Source organism: Macaca fascicularis, chromosome 14, assembly GCF_037993035.2.
Source record: "Macaca fascicularis isolate 582-1 chromosome 14, T2T-MFA8v1.1".
In the NCBI taxonomy this organism is placed as follows: Eukaryota; Metazoa; Chordata; class Mammalia; order Primates; family Cercopithecidae; genus Macaca; species Macaca fascicularis.
The window spans coordinates 112,680,104-112,700,260 of record NC_088388.1 but is presented as its reverse complement, the minus strand read 5'-3'; the positions used below and the strand labels follow the sequence as shown (position 1 = coordinate 112,700,260).

General features: G+C 39.7%; 1 protein-coding gene and 1 pseudogene across 1 annotated transcript in view; both read left to right on the top strand.

Annotated features, from left to right (window-relative positions):
* The window catches only part of ZW10 (zw10 kinetochore protein), a 43,822-nt gene that overhangs the window by 4,646 nt on the left and 19,019 nt on the right, over positions 1 to 20,157 (top strand). Inside the window, exons 2-7 of the mRNA XM_005579678.5 lie at positions 710 to 844; positions 9,069 to 9,170; positions 9,394 to 9,471; positions 9,615 to 9,774; positions 11,271 to 11,423; positions 12,130 to 12,318. Of these exons, the coding sequence (XP_005579735.2) occupies positions 710 to 844; positions 9,069 to 9,170; positions 9,394 to 9,471; positions 9,615 to 9,774; positions 11,271 to 11,423; positions 12,130 to 12,318 (817 nt within the window). The remainder of the gene's footprint in view (positions 1 to 709; positions 845 to 9,068; positions 9,171 to 9,393; positions 9,472 to 9,614; positions 9,775 to 11,270; positions 11,424 to 12,129; positions 12,319 to 20,157) is intronic.
* LOC123568652 (small ribosomal subunit protein uS14-like) lies at positions 14,180 to 18,934 on the top strand (annotated as a pseudogene).

Genomic DNA, 20,157 nt, shown 5'->3' with positions numbered 1-20,157 from the left:
CCCAAGTAGCTGGGACTACAGGTGCCCGCCACCTCGTCCGGCTAGTTTTTTGTATTTTTTAGTAGAGACGGGGTTTCGCCATGTTAGCCAGGATGGTCTCGATCTCCTGACCTCGTGATCCGCCCGTCTCGGCCTCCCAAAGTGCTGGGATTACAGGCTTGAGCCACCGCGCCTGGCCAATGTAGGGTTTTAAGATCAGGCCATAAAATGTTATAGGCAAGAAAATAGAAATTGATTGAGAGATATAGATTATGGATTTAATTTGTCCATTTATTTTCTTTTCTATTAGATTTATCATTAAAATTGGTGACCACAGTCTGATATAGTTCAATATGAGAACTTCTGACTCCACCTTTATCTTTTCCAGCAATTGTACAACTCTTGGGCACTGTTGGGGTTTGGTGATCATAGTCTTCTTTTTTTTAATTAATGTTTTAATCGACCAGTAATAGTTGTACATACTCTTGGAGTACATAGTGATGTTTGATATTGTTGTCTTCTTTCACCCTAATAGTGTTATGAGACCCCTCATGGTGGGAGAAATGTGTTTTTGAAAGAAACTCATTGGCTTGGAGGGAAAGTGAATGGTTGTGGGCAATTGGCAAGAAGGTTCTAACATGGAAAATGCCTTGTGGAAGATGAATATATTTTTATCAGAGTTTTCTACTCATTTCACTGTCTTTTATTGTAATTCTGTTTTATATTTTAGGGTGAGGTGTGCAATATGATTAGCAAGAAGTACAGTGAATTCCTGCCTAGCATGCAGAGTGCGCAGGGCCTGATTACCCAGGTGGATAAACTGTCTGAAGACATTGACCTACTGAAATCCAGGATAGAGAGTGAGGTAAGGATAATTTGTTAAATTGGGTAGGTTTGTAGGGAAGTGGTTCAGCTTCCTGATTCCTAAGACAGCTTAATTGTGTACAACTTTTTAAACCCTCACTTTTCTGTTTGGTAAATGGTGCTTGAACTAAATGATTGTAGGGTGACTTCAATTCTGAAATAGAAATATTTTCCAGAAGTGTAATTTAAATAACTTATTTTTTATGGAAGAAAATTTGACCAGGCCCGGTGCATCACGCCTCTAATCCCAGCATTTTGTGGTGGCCAAAGCGAGTGGATCAATCTGTTATTTTGCACCTCTGGCACAGTACAAAAAATATCCCCAGAGTGTATTTGTAATTAGTTGATTGATTAGGGAGTCAGTATCAATAGTGCAATATTAGACTGTGCTATTAGAAATGAAGTGTCTGGAACAGAACAGTAATTGGCTCTCTGTACCTCTTACTGGCCACATCCTGGCTGTTGAAATTCATTTAGTTTTGGTTGTTGTAGTTTGAAAGATGGCTGGTCTGGATGAGAAGGTTTAGCCCTGAACACCGTACCATTTGAAGAACTGTGAAATAAACTGAGGATGTTTAGCCTTGGGAAGAAATACTTTCAATATTTGAAGCTCTGTCATATGGGAGGAATATTCAAATTTATGGTTGGTAATAGAGAATTATTTTTCAATAGGTGTATGTTAGAAGTTTATTCAGGCATTTGGTGTATTTGTTGTGCACTTAAAAGGTGCCAGGTACTGAGATAGTTGCTGAATAAGAATGTTTTTTATTTCAAGGTGTGAATCTCATACCTGATAATAATAGTGTGACATAACAATAAATAGGAGTAATACAGTTAGAGAGAGGAGATATAGCTAAGGATGGCTTACTATAGGAAATGACATCCAAACCAAGACGGGAAGTGATAGGCAACAGGGGAAGGAAGAGTGTTGTAAGTAGCCATAAATGTTAGTTTTAGGCAGAGGCATGGAGGTAATGGAGAGAGGTCACTTTTGGGGAGCTACAAGTATTGCATAAGACAAATGTTTAGAGATTGTGGTGGGAAGGAACATAAGATGAATTAGAAAGGTAAGCAAAGACCTTGCATATCAGGTTAGTAGTAACATGATAAAGTTAGTGTGGACGTTATCTTGATGGCACTGTGGAACCCATAGAGGTTTTTAAGCAAGAGAGTGACATCAGATTTGAATTTCAGGAATTCTATGCTGCTTGTAGTTTGAAGAAAGAACTTGAGGGAAATGAGTCCAGGATATGAGAAGGCAGTTAAAATATTCAGAGGCAGTTAAAATAATCAAGGAAAAAAAGGGTGGTGATTTGCCCTAAAGTCAGTGGCAGTGGGGATGGAGAAAAATTGATGGATCCTAGTGACATTTCAGAGAGGATATTTGGGACTTGTTGATGTAGGGAGTGAAGGATGTAGGAGTCAAGGATAACTGGGGAACTAGGTCATGGTTTCATTCCATTCACTGAGACAGTCTAGAGAAAGAGCAGGTTTTTGTGAGAGATTTGAGGAGTTTAAATTTAAGGTGCCTATGGAATATCAAATGCACTTTCACAGACAGTTGGATTATATTAAGGTGAAGGCTAGACTGTTGTTAAAAAAAACAATAAATAAAAAGAGATACCTAGGCCGGGCGCGGTGGCTCAAGCCTGTAATCCCAGTACTTTGGGAGGCCGAGGCGGGTGGATCACGAAGTCAGGAGATCGAGACCATCCTGGCTAACATGGTGAAACCCCGTCTCTACTAAAAATACAAAAAACTAGCCGGGCGTGGTGGCGGGTGCCTGTAGTCCCAGCTACTCGGAGGCTGAGGCAGGAGAATGGCGTAAACCCGGGAGGCGGAGCTTGCAGTGAGCCGAGATCGGGCCACTGCACTCCAGCCTGGGTGACACAGCGAGACTCCGTCTCAAAAAAAAAAAAAAAAAAGAGATACCTTGAAATGCAGTGGCTCAAACAAGATACTTAAAAAAAAAATCATAATACTTTAGTAAGCAGGCTGATTCTACAATCTAGGGCCCAGCTATTCTAGCATAGTGTGTGTCAAGAATTGAAGGGGATCTAGGATTTTAACTTTCTTGAAAGTCAGTAAGTTAGCCTGCTAAAGTTTCATGGATTTTGTTTTTACATTTTTTTTGAGATGCACTCTTACTCTGTTGCCCAGGCTGGAGTGCAGTGGTGTGATCTAGGTTCATTGCAACCTCTGCCTCCTGGGTTCAAGCAATTCTCCTGTGTCAGCCTCCTAAGTAGCTAGGATTACAGGCATGTGCCATCATGCCTGGCTAATTTTTGTATTTTTAGTAGAGATAGAATTTCATCAGGTTGGCCAGAGTGGTCTCAAACTCCTGGCCTCAAGTGATCCACCCACCTCTGCCTCTCAAAGTAACTGGGATTACGGGCATGAGCCACTGCACCCGGCCTCATGGATTTTTTTTTTTTTTTTTTGATTTTTAAAAATTAAAAAAAAAATTCTTGTTTTTTATTTTTTTGAGACAGTTTCACTCTGTTGCCCATAGCGCAGTCATGGCTCACTGCAGCCTCAACCTCGTGGGCTCAGTTGATTATCTCACCTCACCCTCCCGGGTAGCTGGGACTACAGGTACAAGCCACCATGCCCAGCTAAATTTTTTTGTAGAGATAGGGTCTCACAATGTTGCCCAGGCTGGTCTAGAACTTCTGGGCTCAAGCAATTCTCCTTCTTCAGCCTCACAAAGTGCTGGGATTACAGGCTTGAGTCACCATTCCTGGAAAGTTTCATGGATTTTTGTAGAAGACATGAGTCTCCTTGGTGCGAGATGAAGGACAGTTTATTACTTACAGCAGTAGCCAGAGTATCAGCATTTTTGCATCAGTTGCCCAGTCCTGCTTCCTGTCGGACATTGTGCAGTGGATTACTTTATATTAATAGAAAAGGACTCCTGAGTTTAAGGAACCTGAATCTTTTTAATGGGTAGCAAGCATACCTCCCTTTTGCTTTGGAGGGAGACACCATCTCTGTCTTCCAAGGCTGTTACTATATAGGCGTTCTTGAAAAGATAGCCCAGAACTAAAGACAGTAATTGCCTTACTTGTAAGATGGTGCAAAAATGTGAGAGACATCTAGAGAATTGTCTCCCAAAAGTCTGTAGAGCAGCAGCTTTGGCAGTACCTGATAGCTTATTAGAAATGCAGGATCTCAGGCCTCAATCTAGACCCACTGAATCAGAATCTGCATTTTACTGAGAGTCACTGAGTGATATGTATATGCATTACAGTTTGAGAAGTATTGCTCTTAGGGTTTTGTCATTATTTACGTGATTCAATCTGGTCTCTTCTGGTATCCAGGTCATAGCTGGAGATAAAGGGAAAAGAGAGGGCATGTAGGGGCCACATCGATTTTCTTAAGACTCAGAGTTACCAATTACTTCTGTTAGTAATTGGTAAGATCTTAGACATGGTGTCACCCAACTGTGAAGGAGGCTAAAATATATAATGTGGTTGGGTGCTATTAATATGGAAAAAAGAAGAATGGATTTTAGTGGACAGTTTCCACATCATCTTACCCATATACATGTTTGGAGGTGAGGAAAATAATGTGGACTTGAGATAGCAGCACTTAGTAATTGAAGCCATGGGAATGGACAAGATTGCCCAGAAAGAGTATATAAAGCAGGGTTTCTCACCCTTGTCACTATTGATGTTTTGGGCTGGATAATTCTTTGTTGTGGAGGTCTGTCCTGTACATCGTATCATGTTAGCAGTATCCCTGACCTCTGTTCGCTAGATGTGAATAGAGCTCTCTCATGGTGACAACCAGTGGCAGCCACTGTCTTCAGACGTTGTCACATGTCCCTGGTTGAGGGTGGGGAAAAATCACTTCCTGTTAAAAACCACTGGTTTGGAATAAGAAGAAAATCAGGAAGAAAGGAGTATCAATGTATATGGAGTGGTCAGAAAATGAAGCTCCCAAAAGAAAGTGAAAAAGGAAGGGCTAGAGAACTAAGAGGAAAATCAGTAGAGAATGGTATCATGGAACTAAGGGAAAGAATGTTTCAGAAGGAAGGAAAGTTAACACAGTACTGTTAAATACATTTCAGTCGACAACAGACCACATATACAAGTGTGGTCCCGTGAGATTATAGTGGAGCTGAAAAGTTCCTGTCACCTATTGATAATCCTGACTTCATAGGGCTAGGCTAATGTGCGTGTTTGTGTCTTAGTGTTTAACAGGAAAGTTTACAAAGTTAAAACAAAAAATTTAAAATAGAAAACAGCTTGTAGAAGGCAAATACAAATAAAATATTTTTACTACAAACCACTGCTCAAGGAAATAAGAGAGGACACAAACAAATGGAAAAACATTCCATTCTCATGGATAGGAAGAATCAGTATCATGAAAATGGCCATAAGCAATTTATAGATTCAATGCTGGTCCATCAAACTACCATTGACATTCTTCACAGAATTAGAAAAAAACTGTTTTAGTTTTCATATGAAATCAAAGAAGACCCATATAGACAAGACAATCCTAAACAAAAAGAACAAAGCTGGAGGCATCACACTACCTGACTTCAAACTATATTACAAGGCTACAGTAACCAAAGCAGCATGGTACTGGTACCAAAACAGACATATAGACCAATGGAGCAGAAATGAGGCCTCGGAAATAACACCACACTTCTACAACCATCTGATCTTTGACAAACCTGACAAAAACAAGCAATGGGGAAAGAATCTCCTATTCAGTAAAATGGTGCTGGGAAAACTGTTTAGCCATATGCAGAAAACTGAAACTGGATCCCTTCCTTATACCTTATACAAAAATTAACTCAAGGTGGATTAAAGACTTAAATGTAAAACCCAAAACCATAAAAACCCCAGAAGAAAACCTGGGCAATTCCATTCAGGACATAGGCATGGGCAAAGACTTCATGACAAAAATGCCAAAAGCAACTGCAATAAAAGCCAAAATTGACAAATGGGATCTAATTAAACTAAAGAGCTTCTGCACAGCAAAAGAAACTATCATCAGAGTGAACAGGCAATCTACAGAATGGGAGAAAATTTTTGCAGTCTACCCATCTGACAAAGGTCTAATATCCAGAATTTACAAGGAACTTAAACATATTTATAAGAAAAAAACAGCCCCATCAAAAAGTGGGCGAAGGATATGAACAGACACTTCTCAAAAGAAGACATTTATGTGGCCAACAAACATGAAAAAAAGCTCAACATCACTGAATCAGAGAAATGCAAATCAAAACCACAATGAGATACCATCTCATGCAAGTCAGAATAGCGATTATTAAAAAGTCAGGAAACAATAGATGCTGGAGAGGATGTGGAGAAATAGGAACGTTTTTACACTGTTGGTGGGAATGTAAATTAGTTCAGCCATTGTGGAAGACAGTATGGTGATTCCTCAAGGATCTGGAATCAGAAATACCATTTGACCCAGCAGTCCCATTACTGGGTATATACCCAAAGGAATATAAATCATTCTACTATAAAGACACATGCACACATATGTTTATTGCCGCATTGTTTACAATAGCAAAGACATGGAACCAACCGAAATGCCCATCACTGATAGACTGGATAAAGAAAATGTGGTACATATACACCATGGAATACTATGCAGCCATAAAAAGGAATGAGAGCATGTCCTTTGCAGGGACATGGATGAAGCTGGAAGCCATCATCCTTAGCAAAAAACAAGAGCAGAAAACTAAACACCGCATGTTCTCACTCATAAGTGGGAGTTGAACAGTGAGAACACACGGACACAAAGAGGGGAACAACACACACCAGGGCCTGTTGGGGGGTGAGGGGTGAGGGGAGGGAACTTAGAAGACGGGTTAATAGGTGCAACAAACCACCATGGCACATCTATACCTGTGTAACAAACCTGCATGTTCTGCACATGTATCCCATTTTTTTTTTTAGAAGAAATAAAAACACACAAAATATTTTTGTACAGCGTATAGTGTGTTTGCGTTTTAAGCTGTGTTATTACAAGAGTCAAAATGTTAAAAAGTTTAGCTAGGTGCAGTGGCTCACACCTGTAATCCCAGCACTTTGGGAGGCTGAGGCAGGCAGATCACTTGAGGTCAGGAGTTCGAGACCAGCCTGGCCAACATGGTAAAACCCCATCTCTACTGAAAATACAAAAATTAGCTGGGTGTGGTGGTGGACGCCTGTAATCCCAGCTACCTGGGTGGCTGAGGCGGGAGAATTGCTTGAACCCAGGAGGTAGCGGTTGCGGTGAGCCAAGATTGTGCCACTGCACTCCAGCTGGGTGACAGAGTGAGACTCCTCAAAAAAAAGAAAAAAAAGTTAAAAAGTTTATGAAGTAAAAATGTTATAGTAAGATAATGTTAATTTATTATTGAAGAAAGAAAATTTTTAAAAATAAATTTAGTGTTACCTAAATGTATAATGTTTATAAAGTCGGCAGTAGAGTACACTAATGTCCTAGACCTTTACATTACCTCACCACTCACCCACTGACTCACTCAGAGCAACTTCTAGTCCTGCAACCTCCATTCATGATAAGTGCCCTATACAGGTGTACCATTTTTATGCTGTATTTTTACTGTATGTTTTCTGTGTTTAGATACACAAATATTTACCATTGTGTAAATGGTACACTGACATGCTGTATGGGTTTATAGCCTGGGAGCAATAGTTTTATGTAGCCTAGGTACATAGTGGGACATACCATCTAGGTTTGTGTAAGTATACTCTATGATGTTTGCATGACATCAAAATCACCTAACAATGCATTTCTCAGAATGTGTCCCCATTGTTAAGTGACACACGACTGTACTAGTAATGTATGCTTTGGATTTAGCAATGAGGAGTTTAGTGTTTTTTTTTTTTTTTTGGCAAGAACAGTTAGGAACCAGATCACAGTGAGGTATAGAGTGACTGAGAGGTGAGAATGTAAAGACAGTGAATATAGGTCACTATTTCAGGAAGCTGTTTGTGAGAGGGAGGAGAAAAATAAAGCAGTTGCTGAGCAATAGGGTGGTTGGTGAGGTGGAGGGAAATTTTTCCAAAAGATGGGAGAAATTTTAACATATTTAAATTTGATGGGATAAGCCATGCACTTACAGGTATTCAGTCAATATATATTTCACGAATGAGTGAAGATAAATTAGGGAGAGGTTAATTGGAGATTTTAGGAGATGGAATAATTGATCATGTAAAGTCATTTGATAAGGTGGGACAGAATGAGAGGTAGATTCTGCCTCAATATTAAATCTTTCTGACAAGGTGCGGTGGCTCATGCTGGCAATCTCAGCACTTTGGGAGGCCAAGGTGGGCAGATCGCTTGAGTCTGGGAGTTCAAGACCAGCCTGGACAAAATGGCGAAACTCCATCTTTATCACAAAATACAAAAATTAGCCAGGCATGGTGGTGCGTGCCTGTAGTTCTGGCTACTCAGCAGGGCTAAGGTGGGAGAATCGCTTGATTCTAGGGAAGTTGAGGCTGCAGTGAGCTGAGATTGCACCACTGTGCTTCAACCTGGGCAACAGAGTGAGACCCTGTTTCAATTAAAAAAAAAAATCCTAATAGAGCTGTCTGACTCTAAAATGAGTTATCACTTGGCAGTGGGGATACCTTTCTAGTAATCCAGGTGGATGAGCTCTCTGATGAAAGATACCTGTTTAGGCCGGGCGCGGTGGCTCAAGACTGTAATCCCAGCACTTTGGGAGGCCGAGACGGGCGGATCACGAGGTCAGGAGATCGAGACCATCCTGGCTAACACGGTGAAACCCCGTCTCTATTAAGAAATACAAAAAAGTAGCCGGGCGAGGTGGCGGGCGCCTGTAGTCCCAGCTACTCAGGAGGCTGAGGCAGGAGAATGGCGTAAACCCGGGAGGCGGAGCTTGCAGTGAGCTGAGATCTGGCCACTGCACTCCAGCCTGGGTGACAGCGAGACTCCGTCTCAAAAAAAAAAAAAAAAAAAAAAGAAAGATACCTGTTTAAATTAAGAATAGATGGTGACTTGAGGATATTATATTGAAAGAAATGGATATTCTTGTGATAGGATAAAGGTTTGGACTAGTTGGACCTCTGGGGTATCTTCCTACTACATTCTGTGATTTTTATTCCAGTCTTAACTAGCATTTAAATTTCAACATGAATTATGTTGACCTAGTAAAGCTTATTGATTTGCTGTAAATGTTTTATTTCTTAGGTATGGTATAGCTTAAAAGTACTTGTCTTTGGTGTGTGAATTAGGTCTGCCGGGATCTTCATGTATCAACTGGTGAATTCACAGACTTAAAGCAGCAGTTGGAAAGAGACTCAGTTGTCCTAAGTTTGCTTAAACAGTTGCAGGAGGTCAGTAAACTCAACTTGAACCTTAGTATTTTGGTGGTGGGAAGGTCTCATTATTCAATGGCTATCTCCTGACTATAATGGGGTTTTTTTATCTTCATATTTTCTTTTCTTCTTCTTTTTTTTTTTTTTTAGAGGGAGGGAAAGTGGGAGCATTTCTTAATATTTTAAAAGCAAACAGACTTGAAATAATAGGATGTATAAAATATTATACTTAACTTTTCAGTTTTCCACTGCTATTGAAGAATATAATTGTGCATTAACAGAGAAGAAATATGTCACTGGTGCTCAGCATCTGGAAGAGGTACTAAATGCTTTCCCCAAAGCATGAACAATAAGTGCTTTTCTTGTTTTCAGTAAATTTTGTATTTTTATCATTATGCAAATATATTCTAATTGCCCTGAGTCCAGATTGAATGTTTAACAGTGATTTCATTTCATTACCAGGCACAGAAATGCTTGAAGTTATTAAAATCCAGAAAATGCTTTGATTTAAAAATATTGAAATCTCTCAGCATGGAGCTCACAATACAGAAACAGAACATACTTTATCACCTTGGAGAAGAGTGGCAGAAGCTGATTGTATGGAAGTTCCCACCATCAAAAGGTGCTGCTGACCTCAGGTGGACTGCTTTGCTTCATCTGCCTGAACCAGTGTAGTGTCTGAATATACTCTACAGTTTTGTATTGGTAGATGAGGGTTCATTCATAATCTTCCATGTCTGTATTGAGTGCTCATGTTAGCAAGATGCTTACTTAGGACCAGCTCATCTGAGTCCCTAAAGTGCCCTCACCTTGCTTCCCTTACATCCCTCTTAGCTGTCCCGTTCCCTGGAAATGTGAGAAAAGATGATAAGGTAGTTGGGGTCATGTGGTGAGAGTGTGCTAGAGGAGGTGGTAGCAATTTGCCACCACATTGTTTCCATTGCCTTGTAGGACGTGCTCGTTCCTGACAGCCCTGATCCCAGCAGTTTATCTTGGCTGGAGAGTGTAGAGGAGCTATCTAGCCATTCTCTCTCCTGCTTAGGAAAGAAGATGAATCAGTAGGCTTGTGGGTAGAGGAGGGGTTTTGTTCAATTTCTTTCCAGTCCTTGGGGAAAATAATGAGCTAGGGAGTGCTTTGCAAGGTGAAGAAATGGGATTACTTCTGCCCTGGCTTTGATTTATGCTACTTGGCTCTCAGCCTTTCTGCCTACCTCTGGGTATGAGCCCTCTTTGGTGTGTTGTTTGCCCTTAGAGTAAAACTTCAGAGGCTGTATTTAAAGGACATGCTATTGTACCTGGTGTATTTTCCAACATTGGATTTTGAAATTTAGTGTATTTCAGGAGAAACTGTCTCCCCCGTTCCCTTTCCTATGTCCACTTTGGCCTACAAATTCATTGTGTACTTATGTGTGTACATAGACACATGTGCATATGTGTATGTATATCAGTATTTGAAGGGAGTTATCCTGGAAATTTTAGATTCTGTTCTCAAGTAGAATATTAGTTAAGAGAAGAGGGCAGGTGTGTTGAATTATTTGTTATAACACACCCTACTTGTTAAACTTGTTTGGCAGAAAGAACATAGAAAGTAAGGTCTGTGAAACTAGGACCTCTTTTTTTTTTTTTTTTGAAGCACGGTCTCGCTGTGTCGCCCAGGCTGGAGTGCAGTAGCTCAAGCATAGTTCACTGCAGTCTCAAACTCCCAGGCTGAAGCGATCCTCCTGCCTCAGCCCCACCTACTTCTCCCACCCTGCCCCCAGTAGCTGTGACCACAGGTGCGTGCTACCACGCCTGATGAATTTTTAAATTTTTTGTTAGAGACAGGGTCTCACTATGTTGCCCAGGGTGGTCTTGAACTCCTGGGCTCAAGTGATCCTCCTGCCTCGGCCTCCCAATGTGCTGGGATTACAGACATGAGTTCCCTCACCTGACCTCAAAAAGTCATTTCCTTTTTTAAAGTGATGCCAAGGACATGTATGTCATAATTCATATTTGGTTGCATTAGGAGTATATTGTAATAGAACTGCATTGGAAATATCAGAGAATGAACTCTGAGGAATAGAAGTGGGAACATCTCATATTGGTGAGACAGCTGATGTTTTTCTTCCTTTTTCTTAGATACCAGCAGTTTGGAATCTTACCTACAAACTGAACTTCATTTATACACTGAACAATCACATAAAGAGGAGAAGACCCCTATGCCACCCATCAGTTCTGTCCTCTTGGCATTTTCTGTTCTTGGAGAACTACACAGCAAGCTTAAATCATTTGGTGAGGCATGCTACTTTGTTTCATTTACACAAAATCTCCTAAGGCCCACTATTAAAGGGAAGACAGAAAAGATGATAAAATATTCTCTGGGGAGTATTAATATAGGGTCTGGCCTCTTGATTCATCAAAGGGAATTGTCATAAATATTATCCTTTTTATTAAGGGATTGGGTTTTTTTTTTAAACTGTTCCTATTTTATTTGGTTTTTGAATAATTTAAATAAAAATCTGTAGACAATCTGGGAAACTTCAGTGGTAAAACCTACACTGCATAATGGTTGGTGTGTAATGTCATGGTATATGTATTTTGGTTGTTAGGTTCAAATATTCATATTCTTTTTTTGACAGGTTTACCTTTTAGAAGTTTTTTTTTTTAGATGAAGTTTCGCTTTTGTCACCTAGGCTGGACTGCGATGGCATGATCTCAGCTTACTGCAACCTCTACCTCCTGGGTTCAGGCAATTGTCCTGCCTCAGCCTCCCGAGTAGCTGGGATTACAGGTGCCTGCCACCATGCCCAGCTAATTTTTGTATTTTTAGTAGAGATGGGATCTCACCATGTTGGCCAGGCTGGTATTGAACTCCTGGCCTCAGATGATCCACCTGCCTCGGCCTGCCAAAGTGCTGGGATTACAGATGTGAGCCACCGTGCCTGGCCTAGAAGTGTCTTACAGTGATTTTTTGGTGAATGTTCATATGATTTTTCAGGTCAGATGCTGCTGAAGTATATCCTTAGGCCTCTGGCATCTTGTCCATCCCTTCACGCTGTGATAGAAAGCCAGCCTAACATAGTTATTCGTTTTGAATCTATAATGACTAACTTGGAATATCCATCACCATCTGAAGTTTTTACAAAGATCAGACTGGTACTAGAAGTGCTCCAGAAACAGCTTCTAGGTATGTATCTCCAAGGCAGTGTTTTTATATTTTGGAAAAGTAAATATTGTTTTTAAAAGTAAATATTATTTTAAAGTAGAAATGCCTATAATGTGTGAGAAAGTAGGCTCAGAAGTAGGTAAATTGTGCCATAGGGGCAAAGGAGTTGCTGTCTTGTTTTTTGCCTATTTTGCATTCCTTCTCTGCACTATATTGACAAGTAGGGCCATCAGTGGTACCCCAGATTCTGTATTTGTAATATTATTTTAGTTGAATTCTAGGATGCACTTCTCTCACTGGACTCCCAGTACCATCACAAATTGGAACTCGTACTTTAGTTATAGGAGAAGAAGAAATGAACCAAGTGTTGTTTTACGTATTTCCATAGAAACCCCTGTTAATCTGATAAAAACAAACTTGGTTTAACATAGGAAATAAATTGTATTTCAGCCTGTTGATCTTTGTGTATTCACACTAGAAACAGCCAGTTTCTGTATTCCTTAAATCGTGTTTTTGGTTATTGTACCATTAAAAGTGAAGTCTCTTGTGTTTCAATACTGCTTTTTTTTTTTTTAAGTCTATTTGACTTACCTTCTTTGTGCTTTTCTCAGTTGTCATATTGAATAGCCTGGCTAACCATTCCTGCTGTGGCTAAAGTGAAAAAGAAATGCTCCTATTGTTTGTGGGCCTTCCTGGCAGTCATATACTGTATGTTTATATATAAATAATTTATATGTAAAGCAAGGACTTTTCTATAGTTTTGGTGAGAGCAGAGAAGAAAATATCCTAAGGCTCGCATAAACTTCGGAAATCCAAGGTAGTTTTTCTTGTTCCCAGATCCTCCCCTTGGGGAGGAATACAATTTTGTTTTCATTAGATATAAATTAAGTTGTAAACAAAGCATCCAAAGATTAGAAGGAATTGGAGAGATAATTTGGTCCAAATATCTCAGATGCCTGAATCTCCTCTATAATATTCCATCAATTGGTCAGATAGCCAATCTGAACACTTTCAGTGAGAGAGAACTTGAGGCATTTTATCCTGCCCCTGGGCAGTTCTGAGTACCAGGCAGGTTTTTGTTTTGTTTTGTTTTTTAAAACTCACATTTCTTACCTGTACTCTTAAATACTACTACAAAAATGCTAATTTTGCAAATTAAATCTTTAGGGTAGTTATTTTAAAAGTTTGTCACAATATGCTACCCTGTAATGTCTACTTTATTGATGCTGTTTTTATAGTGTGGAGCCATATAGAATGAGTCTAATTCCTATTACACATGATGGATTTTCAAATTCTTTACAGTTGCTGTTATTTCCCCTACATCTTATCACCAGTGTAAACATTTTTATTTTTTGAATGACATAGTTTTAAGTTCTCCTTATCTTCATTGCTCTTCTGGTATTGGTAGGTTTGGTTTTTCCTGAAGCCTCTCTTATCTTGTAGATGGCCTTCTTGATGTGTCTTTGCATGGCTTTTTCTCTGCATTTGCATCCTGGTGTCTCTTTCTCTTATAAAGACACCAGTTGTGTTGGATCAGGACTCTACCCTTTTGACCCCATGTAACCTTAATTACCTCCTTAAAGGGACTACTAGCATACTCAGAGATATTGCGGGTTTGGTTTTAGACCACTGCAATAAAGTAGTATCCTAGTAAAGCAAGTCCCACAAATTTTTCGGTTTCCCAGTGCATATAAAAGTTGTAGTTACACTGTACTGTAGTCTATTAAGTGTGCTATAGCATTATGTCTAAACAGTATACATACCTTAATTTAAAAATATATTATTATTAAAAAGTGCTAACTCATCTGAGCCTTCAGTGAGTCATAATCTTTTTGTTGGTGGAGTGTCTTGCCTCAATGTTGATGGCTGCTGACTGATCAGGATGGTGGTTGCTGAAGGTTGGATGGCTGTGTCAATTTCTTAAAACAGGACAACAATGAAGCTTGCCTTATCAATTGACTTCCCTTCTTGAAAGATTTCTCAGTAACATGCAGTGCTGTTTGATAGCATTTTTACCCCTAGTTGAACTTTTTTCAAAATTGGAGTCATTCTTCTCACCCTGCCACTGCTTTATCAACTAAATTTATGGACTGTTCTAAATCCTTTGTTGTCATTTAAACAATGTTCACAGCATCTTCACCAGCAGTAGAATCTGTCTCAGGAAACCACTTTCTTTGTTCATCCACTAGAAAAAACTCCTCATCTATTCAGGTTTTATCATGAGGTTGCAGCAATTTAGTTATATCTTCAGGCTCTATTACTGATTCTGGCTCTCTTGCCATTTCTAGTATATTGGCAGTTACTTCTTTAACTGAAGTCTTAAACCCCTCAAAGTCATGAGGGTTGGAATCAACTTCTTCCAGACTCCTGTTAATTTTGCTATTTTGACCTCCTCCCATGAATTGTGAATGCTTTTAATTACATGTAGAATGATGAATCCTTTCTAGAAGATTTTCAGTTTACTTTGCTCAGATCCATCAGAGGAATCACTGTGGCAGCTTTAATTTTATTTCTTGAATGATAAGACTTGAAAGTCAAAATTACTCCTTGATTCATAGGTTACAGATGGATCGTGTGTTAGCAGGCATGAAAACAGCATTAATCTCCTTGCTTGTCTCCATCAGAGTTCTTGGGAGACCAGGTGCATTGCCAGTAAGCGGTAATATTTTGAAAGAAATCTTTTTTCTGAGCAGTAGGTCTCAACAGAGACCTTAAAATATTCAGTAAACCATGCTATTGGCTGGGCATGGTCGCTCACACCTGTAATCCAAGAGCTTTGGAAGGCCAAGGTAAGAGAATTGCTTGAGGCCAGGAGTTTGAGACCAGGCTGGGTAACATAGTGATACCTGGCCTCTACTAAAAAAATAAAAAATTAGCCAGGCATAGTGGCATGTGCCTGTAGTCCCAGCTACTTGGAAAGCTGAGGCAGGAGGATCAGTTGAGCCCAGTTGGAGGCTGCAGTGAGCTGTGTTCACGTCACTGCACTTCTGGGTAACAGAGCAAGAGTCCGTCTCATAAAACAAAATAAGACATGCTGTTTTTGAAAAATATCCTGAAAAACCATGCTGTTGTGGATGTGTTGCCATCCAGGCTTTATCCCATCTCTAGAGCACAAGCAGAGTAGATTTAGCATAATTCTTAAGGCCCTGGGAATTTTTTTGAGACAAGTCTCACTCTGTTGCCCAGGCTGGAGTGTAGTGGCATGATCTCAGCTCACTGCAACCTCTGTCTCCTGGGTTCAAGCGATTCTCTTGCCTCAGCCTCCTGAGTAGCTGGGATTACAGGTGTGTGCTACCACGCCCAGCTAATTTTTATAATTTTAGTAGAGATGGGGTTTCACTATGTTGCCCAGGCTGGTCTCGAACTCCGGGCCTCAAGCAGTCCACCTGCCTTGGCCTCCCAAAGTGCTAGGATTACAGGTGTGAGCCATCGCGCCCGGCCTGGCACTAGGATTTTTGGAATGGTTGATGAACATGGTTTCAACTTAAAGTCACCAGCCGCATTAGTCCCTAGCAAGAGGGTCAGCCTATTGTTTGAAGCTTTGAAGCCAAGTATTGACTTCTGTCTAGCAATTAAAGTTCCAGATGGCATATCTTCCAATAGAAGGCTAGTTTGTCTACACTAAAAATCTGTTGTTTAGTATAGAGACCTTTGTTGATTATCTTAGCTAGGCCTGCTGGATAACTTGCTGTAGCTTATCCATTGGCACTTGCCGCTTCACCTTGAGTTTTATATTATGGAGACAGCTTCTTTTCTTCAAACCTCATGAGCCAAACTCTCCTAGCTTCATCCTTTTCTTCTGCAGCTTCCTCACCTCTCTGAGCCTTCATAGAATTGAAGAGAGTTAAGGCCTTACTCTGGATTAGGCTTTGGCTTTAAGAAAATGTTGTGGTAGGTTTGAGCTTCTACACAGACTACTCAAACTTTCTCCATAAATTGCCAGGCACGGTGGCTCACACCTGTAATCCTAGCACTTTGGGAGGCTGGGGCGGACAGATCACTTGAGGTCAGGAGTTCAAGACCAGCCTGGTCAACATAGTGAAACCCTGTCTTTACTAAAAATACCAAAATTAGCTGGGCATGATGGCACGTGCCTGTAATTTCAGCTACTCAGGAGGCTAAGGTGAGAGAACTGCTTGGACCCAGGAGGCGGAGATTGCAGTGAGCTGAGATCATGCCATTGCACTCCAGCCTGGGTGACAGAGTAAGACTTTATCTCAAAAAAACAAAACAAAAAACAAAACTTTATCCATAAATAAGCTTGTTTTACTTTATAATCCATCTGTTCAGCAATACACTTTTAATACACTTTTCATTTCCTTCAAGCACTTTTCCCACTAACTCAGGAACAGAAAACCAAATACTGCATGTCCTCACTTATAAGCGGGAGCTAAGTGATGAACACACATGACACATACTGGGGAACAACACACACTGGGGCCTATTGGAGGGTGGAGGGTGGGAGGAGGGCAAGGAATAGGAAAAATAACTAATGGGTACTAGGCCTAATACCTAGGTGATGTAATAATCTATACAACAAACCCCCATGACAGAAGTTTACCTGTATAACAGACCTGCACATGTACTCCTGAACTTAATATAAAAGTTAAAAAAAAAGTAAAGGTAAATAAATAAGGAATTTAAAGCAATGTTAACCACACAAAAAACCCAGTCTTTTCCTTTGAATTCAAAACTTGGCTAACTGGCACAAGAGGTCTAGTTTTTGACTTACCTGAGCCTTTGACATGCCTTTATCACTAAGTTTGATCATTTCTAACTTTTGATATAAAGTGAGAGGTGTGTGACTCTTTCACTTGAACACGTATAAGCTATTGTAGGGTTATTAGTTGGTCTAATTTCAGTATTGTGTCTCAGGGAATAGGGAAACCCTAGGAGACAGAGACGTGAGTGGAAAGGGTAGGGGTATGAGGGAAAGGGGTGACTGGTTAGTGGAGTAGTCAGAACACACACAACATTTGTTAAGTTCACTGTCTTACATGGGTGTGGTTCATGGCATTTCAAAACAATTACAATGGTAACATCAAAAATCATGAAAAAGTTTGAAATATTGTAAGAATTGTCAAAATGTGACAGATATATGAAGTGAGCACATGCTCTTGGACAAAATGGTGCTCATAGACTTGCTTAATGGAGGGTTGCCACAAACCTTCAATTTGAAAACCCCAAAAAACCATTATCTGTGAAGCACATTAAAGCAAAACACAATAAAATGAAGTATGCCTGTATATCCAAATCTAGTCACATTGGGGGCTAGGACTTCAACGTATGATTTTGGGCAGGAACACAATTTAGTCCATAGTAGTTGTATTTGCCAAATACACATACACACACACACACACACACACACACATCTTGTTCATGTGCAGTGTGATGTAAGTACGAAAACAAGTTTTTTGCCTTTTTAAATCTTTGATTATTTGAATATTTGGCAAGCATTTCTTTTGTTTTAACAAAGCCTTAAAGATAACAATGTAGTAAATCTTTCTAAAACCCTTCCAGATTCAAGTAATGAGCATTGGCAAAGAACATAAGTTCATCATATTTATTGTCTTCTGTTTCTTTCAACAGTTCCATTAACCAGTAATAATTAATAGTATTTGCATGTATGTAAACTGAATACTTTTAACAATGTTCATTAAACTTTTTATAGAGTATGTTTCAGATAAAAAACAACACAGGTATCTATCACATGATGAAATGAAGCAATAAGGAAATCATTAGTCTTTTTTTTTTTTTTTTGAGATGGAGTCTCACTCTGTCACCCAGGCTGGAGTGCAGTGGTGCGATCTTCGCTCACTGCAACCTCCGCCTCCACGGTTCAAGAGATTCTCCTGCCTCAGCCTCCTGAGTAGCTGGGATTACAGGTGTGCGCCACCACGTCGGGCTAATTTTTGTATTTTTAGTAGAGTCGGGGTTTCACCTTGTTGGTCAGACTGGTCTCGAACTTTTGACCTCGTGATCTGCCCGCCTTGGCCTCCCAAAGTGGTGGGATTACAGGCATAAGCCACCGCGCTCAGCCAGTCTTTTGTTTTAAAACTCCAATGAATCTGGATTTTTTTTCTCCTAACATAGAACTAGAACACTATTCGTTGTAATAAAAATTATTTTTTCATATCTTGCTGAAATTCTTTGACAAATGTGAAAGGTTAAAAATATCTATGCAAAACAGACAAAAACTGTGCAGTGAGATTGATTTTTTAGGCTATGAATTGATAATATTTCTTTGCAAATTTGGAAGTCCCTTTAGAAAAAATGTACCCAAAGTATGATTTACAGCTAAAGAAAAGTATTTGGCCTTTTTACCTCATCGCACTCCTGAGAGCAAGATAGGTCACCAGCAGCTGTACTGGAGCCACTGGTGAAAATTCGGCCAGAATTCTTGCTTTTGTCGTGTCTGCTCAAACCAGCATGGTCTGATCTGGAAATATGGCCTCAATATGTGCCGCCAGTGTTTCCGTCAGTATGCGAAGGATATTGGTTTCATTAAGTTGGACTAAATGATCCTCCTTGAAAGGATTATCCAAGGCATCTACCTAATGCAAAACCATGATGCCTCTTTGTACATAAAATAAACACACACACACACTCACACACACACACGGAAAGTATTTTCAATTTTCCAGAAATTGAATCAATTGATCTTTGATATTGTTAGAAAGATATTATATTTTGTGGACTGTATTCTGTGGTTGCTTCATTGAAGATCTTTTACATTTTAAAAAACATGTCTTTTCCTTATAATTTTTAAGAAAATTAAAAAATAATCACTTCTTTTGCTAGCTCTCCATTTAAAAAGGGTTTTTTTTTAAAATACAAGAATCCAAGTTATTGAAAGTTAGAAGTTCAGGTCCTGTTAAAATCACACTTTTTATTGGACATTTAATTCTGATTCCAGGTGACTAATTTTGTCAATTCTTTTTTCACAGGAATCATCAAATTCCTAATGTATTTGCTGAAAATGTCCCTTAATATTGTTCACTTTATTGTCTTAAAAAATGTTTTGTGGCCAGGTGCGGTGGCTCACGCCTGTAATCCCAGCACTTTGGGAGGCCAAGGCAGGTGGATCACCTGAGGTCAGAAGTTCAGCAGCAGCCTGGTCAACATGGTGAAACCCTGTCTCTACTAAATATACAAAAATGAGCTGGGCGTGGTGGTGGGTGCCTGTAATCCTAGCTACTTGGGAGGCTGAGGAAGGAGAATCGCTTGAACCCGGGAGGTGGAGGTTGCAGTGAGCCGAGATCGCGCCATTGCTCTCCAGCCTGGGCAACAAGAGTGAAACTTCATCTCAAAAAAAAAAAAGTTTTGTATACAACAAGCAAGCAGCTTTTTTTGTTTTACCCTGTTGTAGCAAATTGCAGCTGCCATTGATTGTGAAATTTGTGACATGCTTTCTTCTAGTCTTTTTTACCTTTGCTCTTTCAGTGGTACTACCAGCTTCTCCATCTTTACTTGACTGTATCAATAGTATGCTTTGTTTTAAATTTTAAAATTTGTACATATTTTCTTAATCTAGAAAAAGAGTAATATCATAACTAAAATAAGTATTTCAATTTAACTACCTATTACCATTTATGTAGGTATCACCATAACTTGTGCTCTATGCATAAAATATTCAAATAAACACATTACAGTGTTATACTAGTGCATAGAGGAAACACAGTGTTATACTAGTGCATACTGTGATAGGATCAGTCTGGAGAAAAAATGATGATGGAATCAGTCTGTTGACACTGACTGGTTTGGCAATGTATTATATGAAATACTAGAAATGACATTTGTGCCTGTTGAGTGCTTGACAATGCAACAGTAATATTTTATGTGATGCAGTGGTTGCAGTGA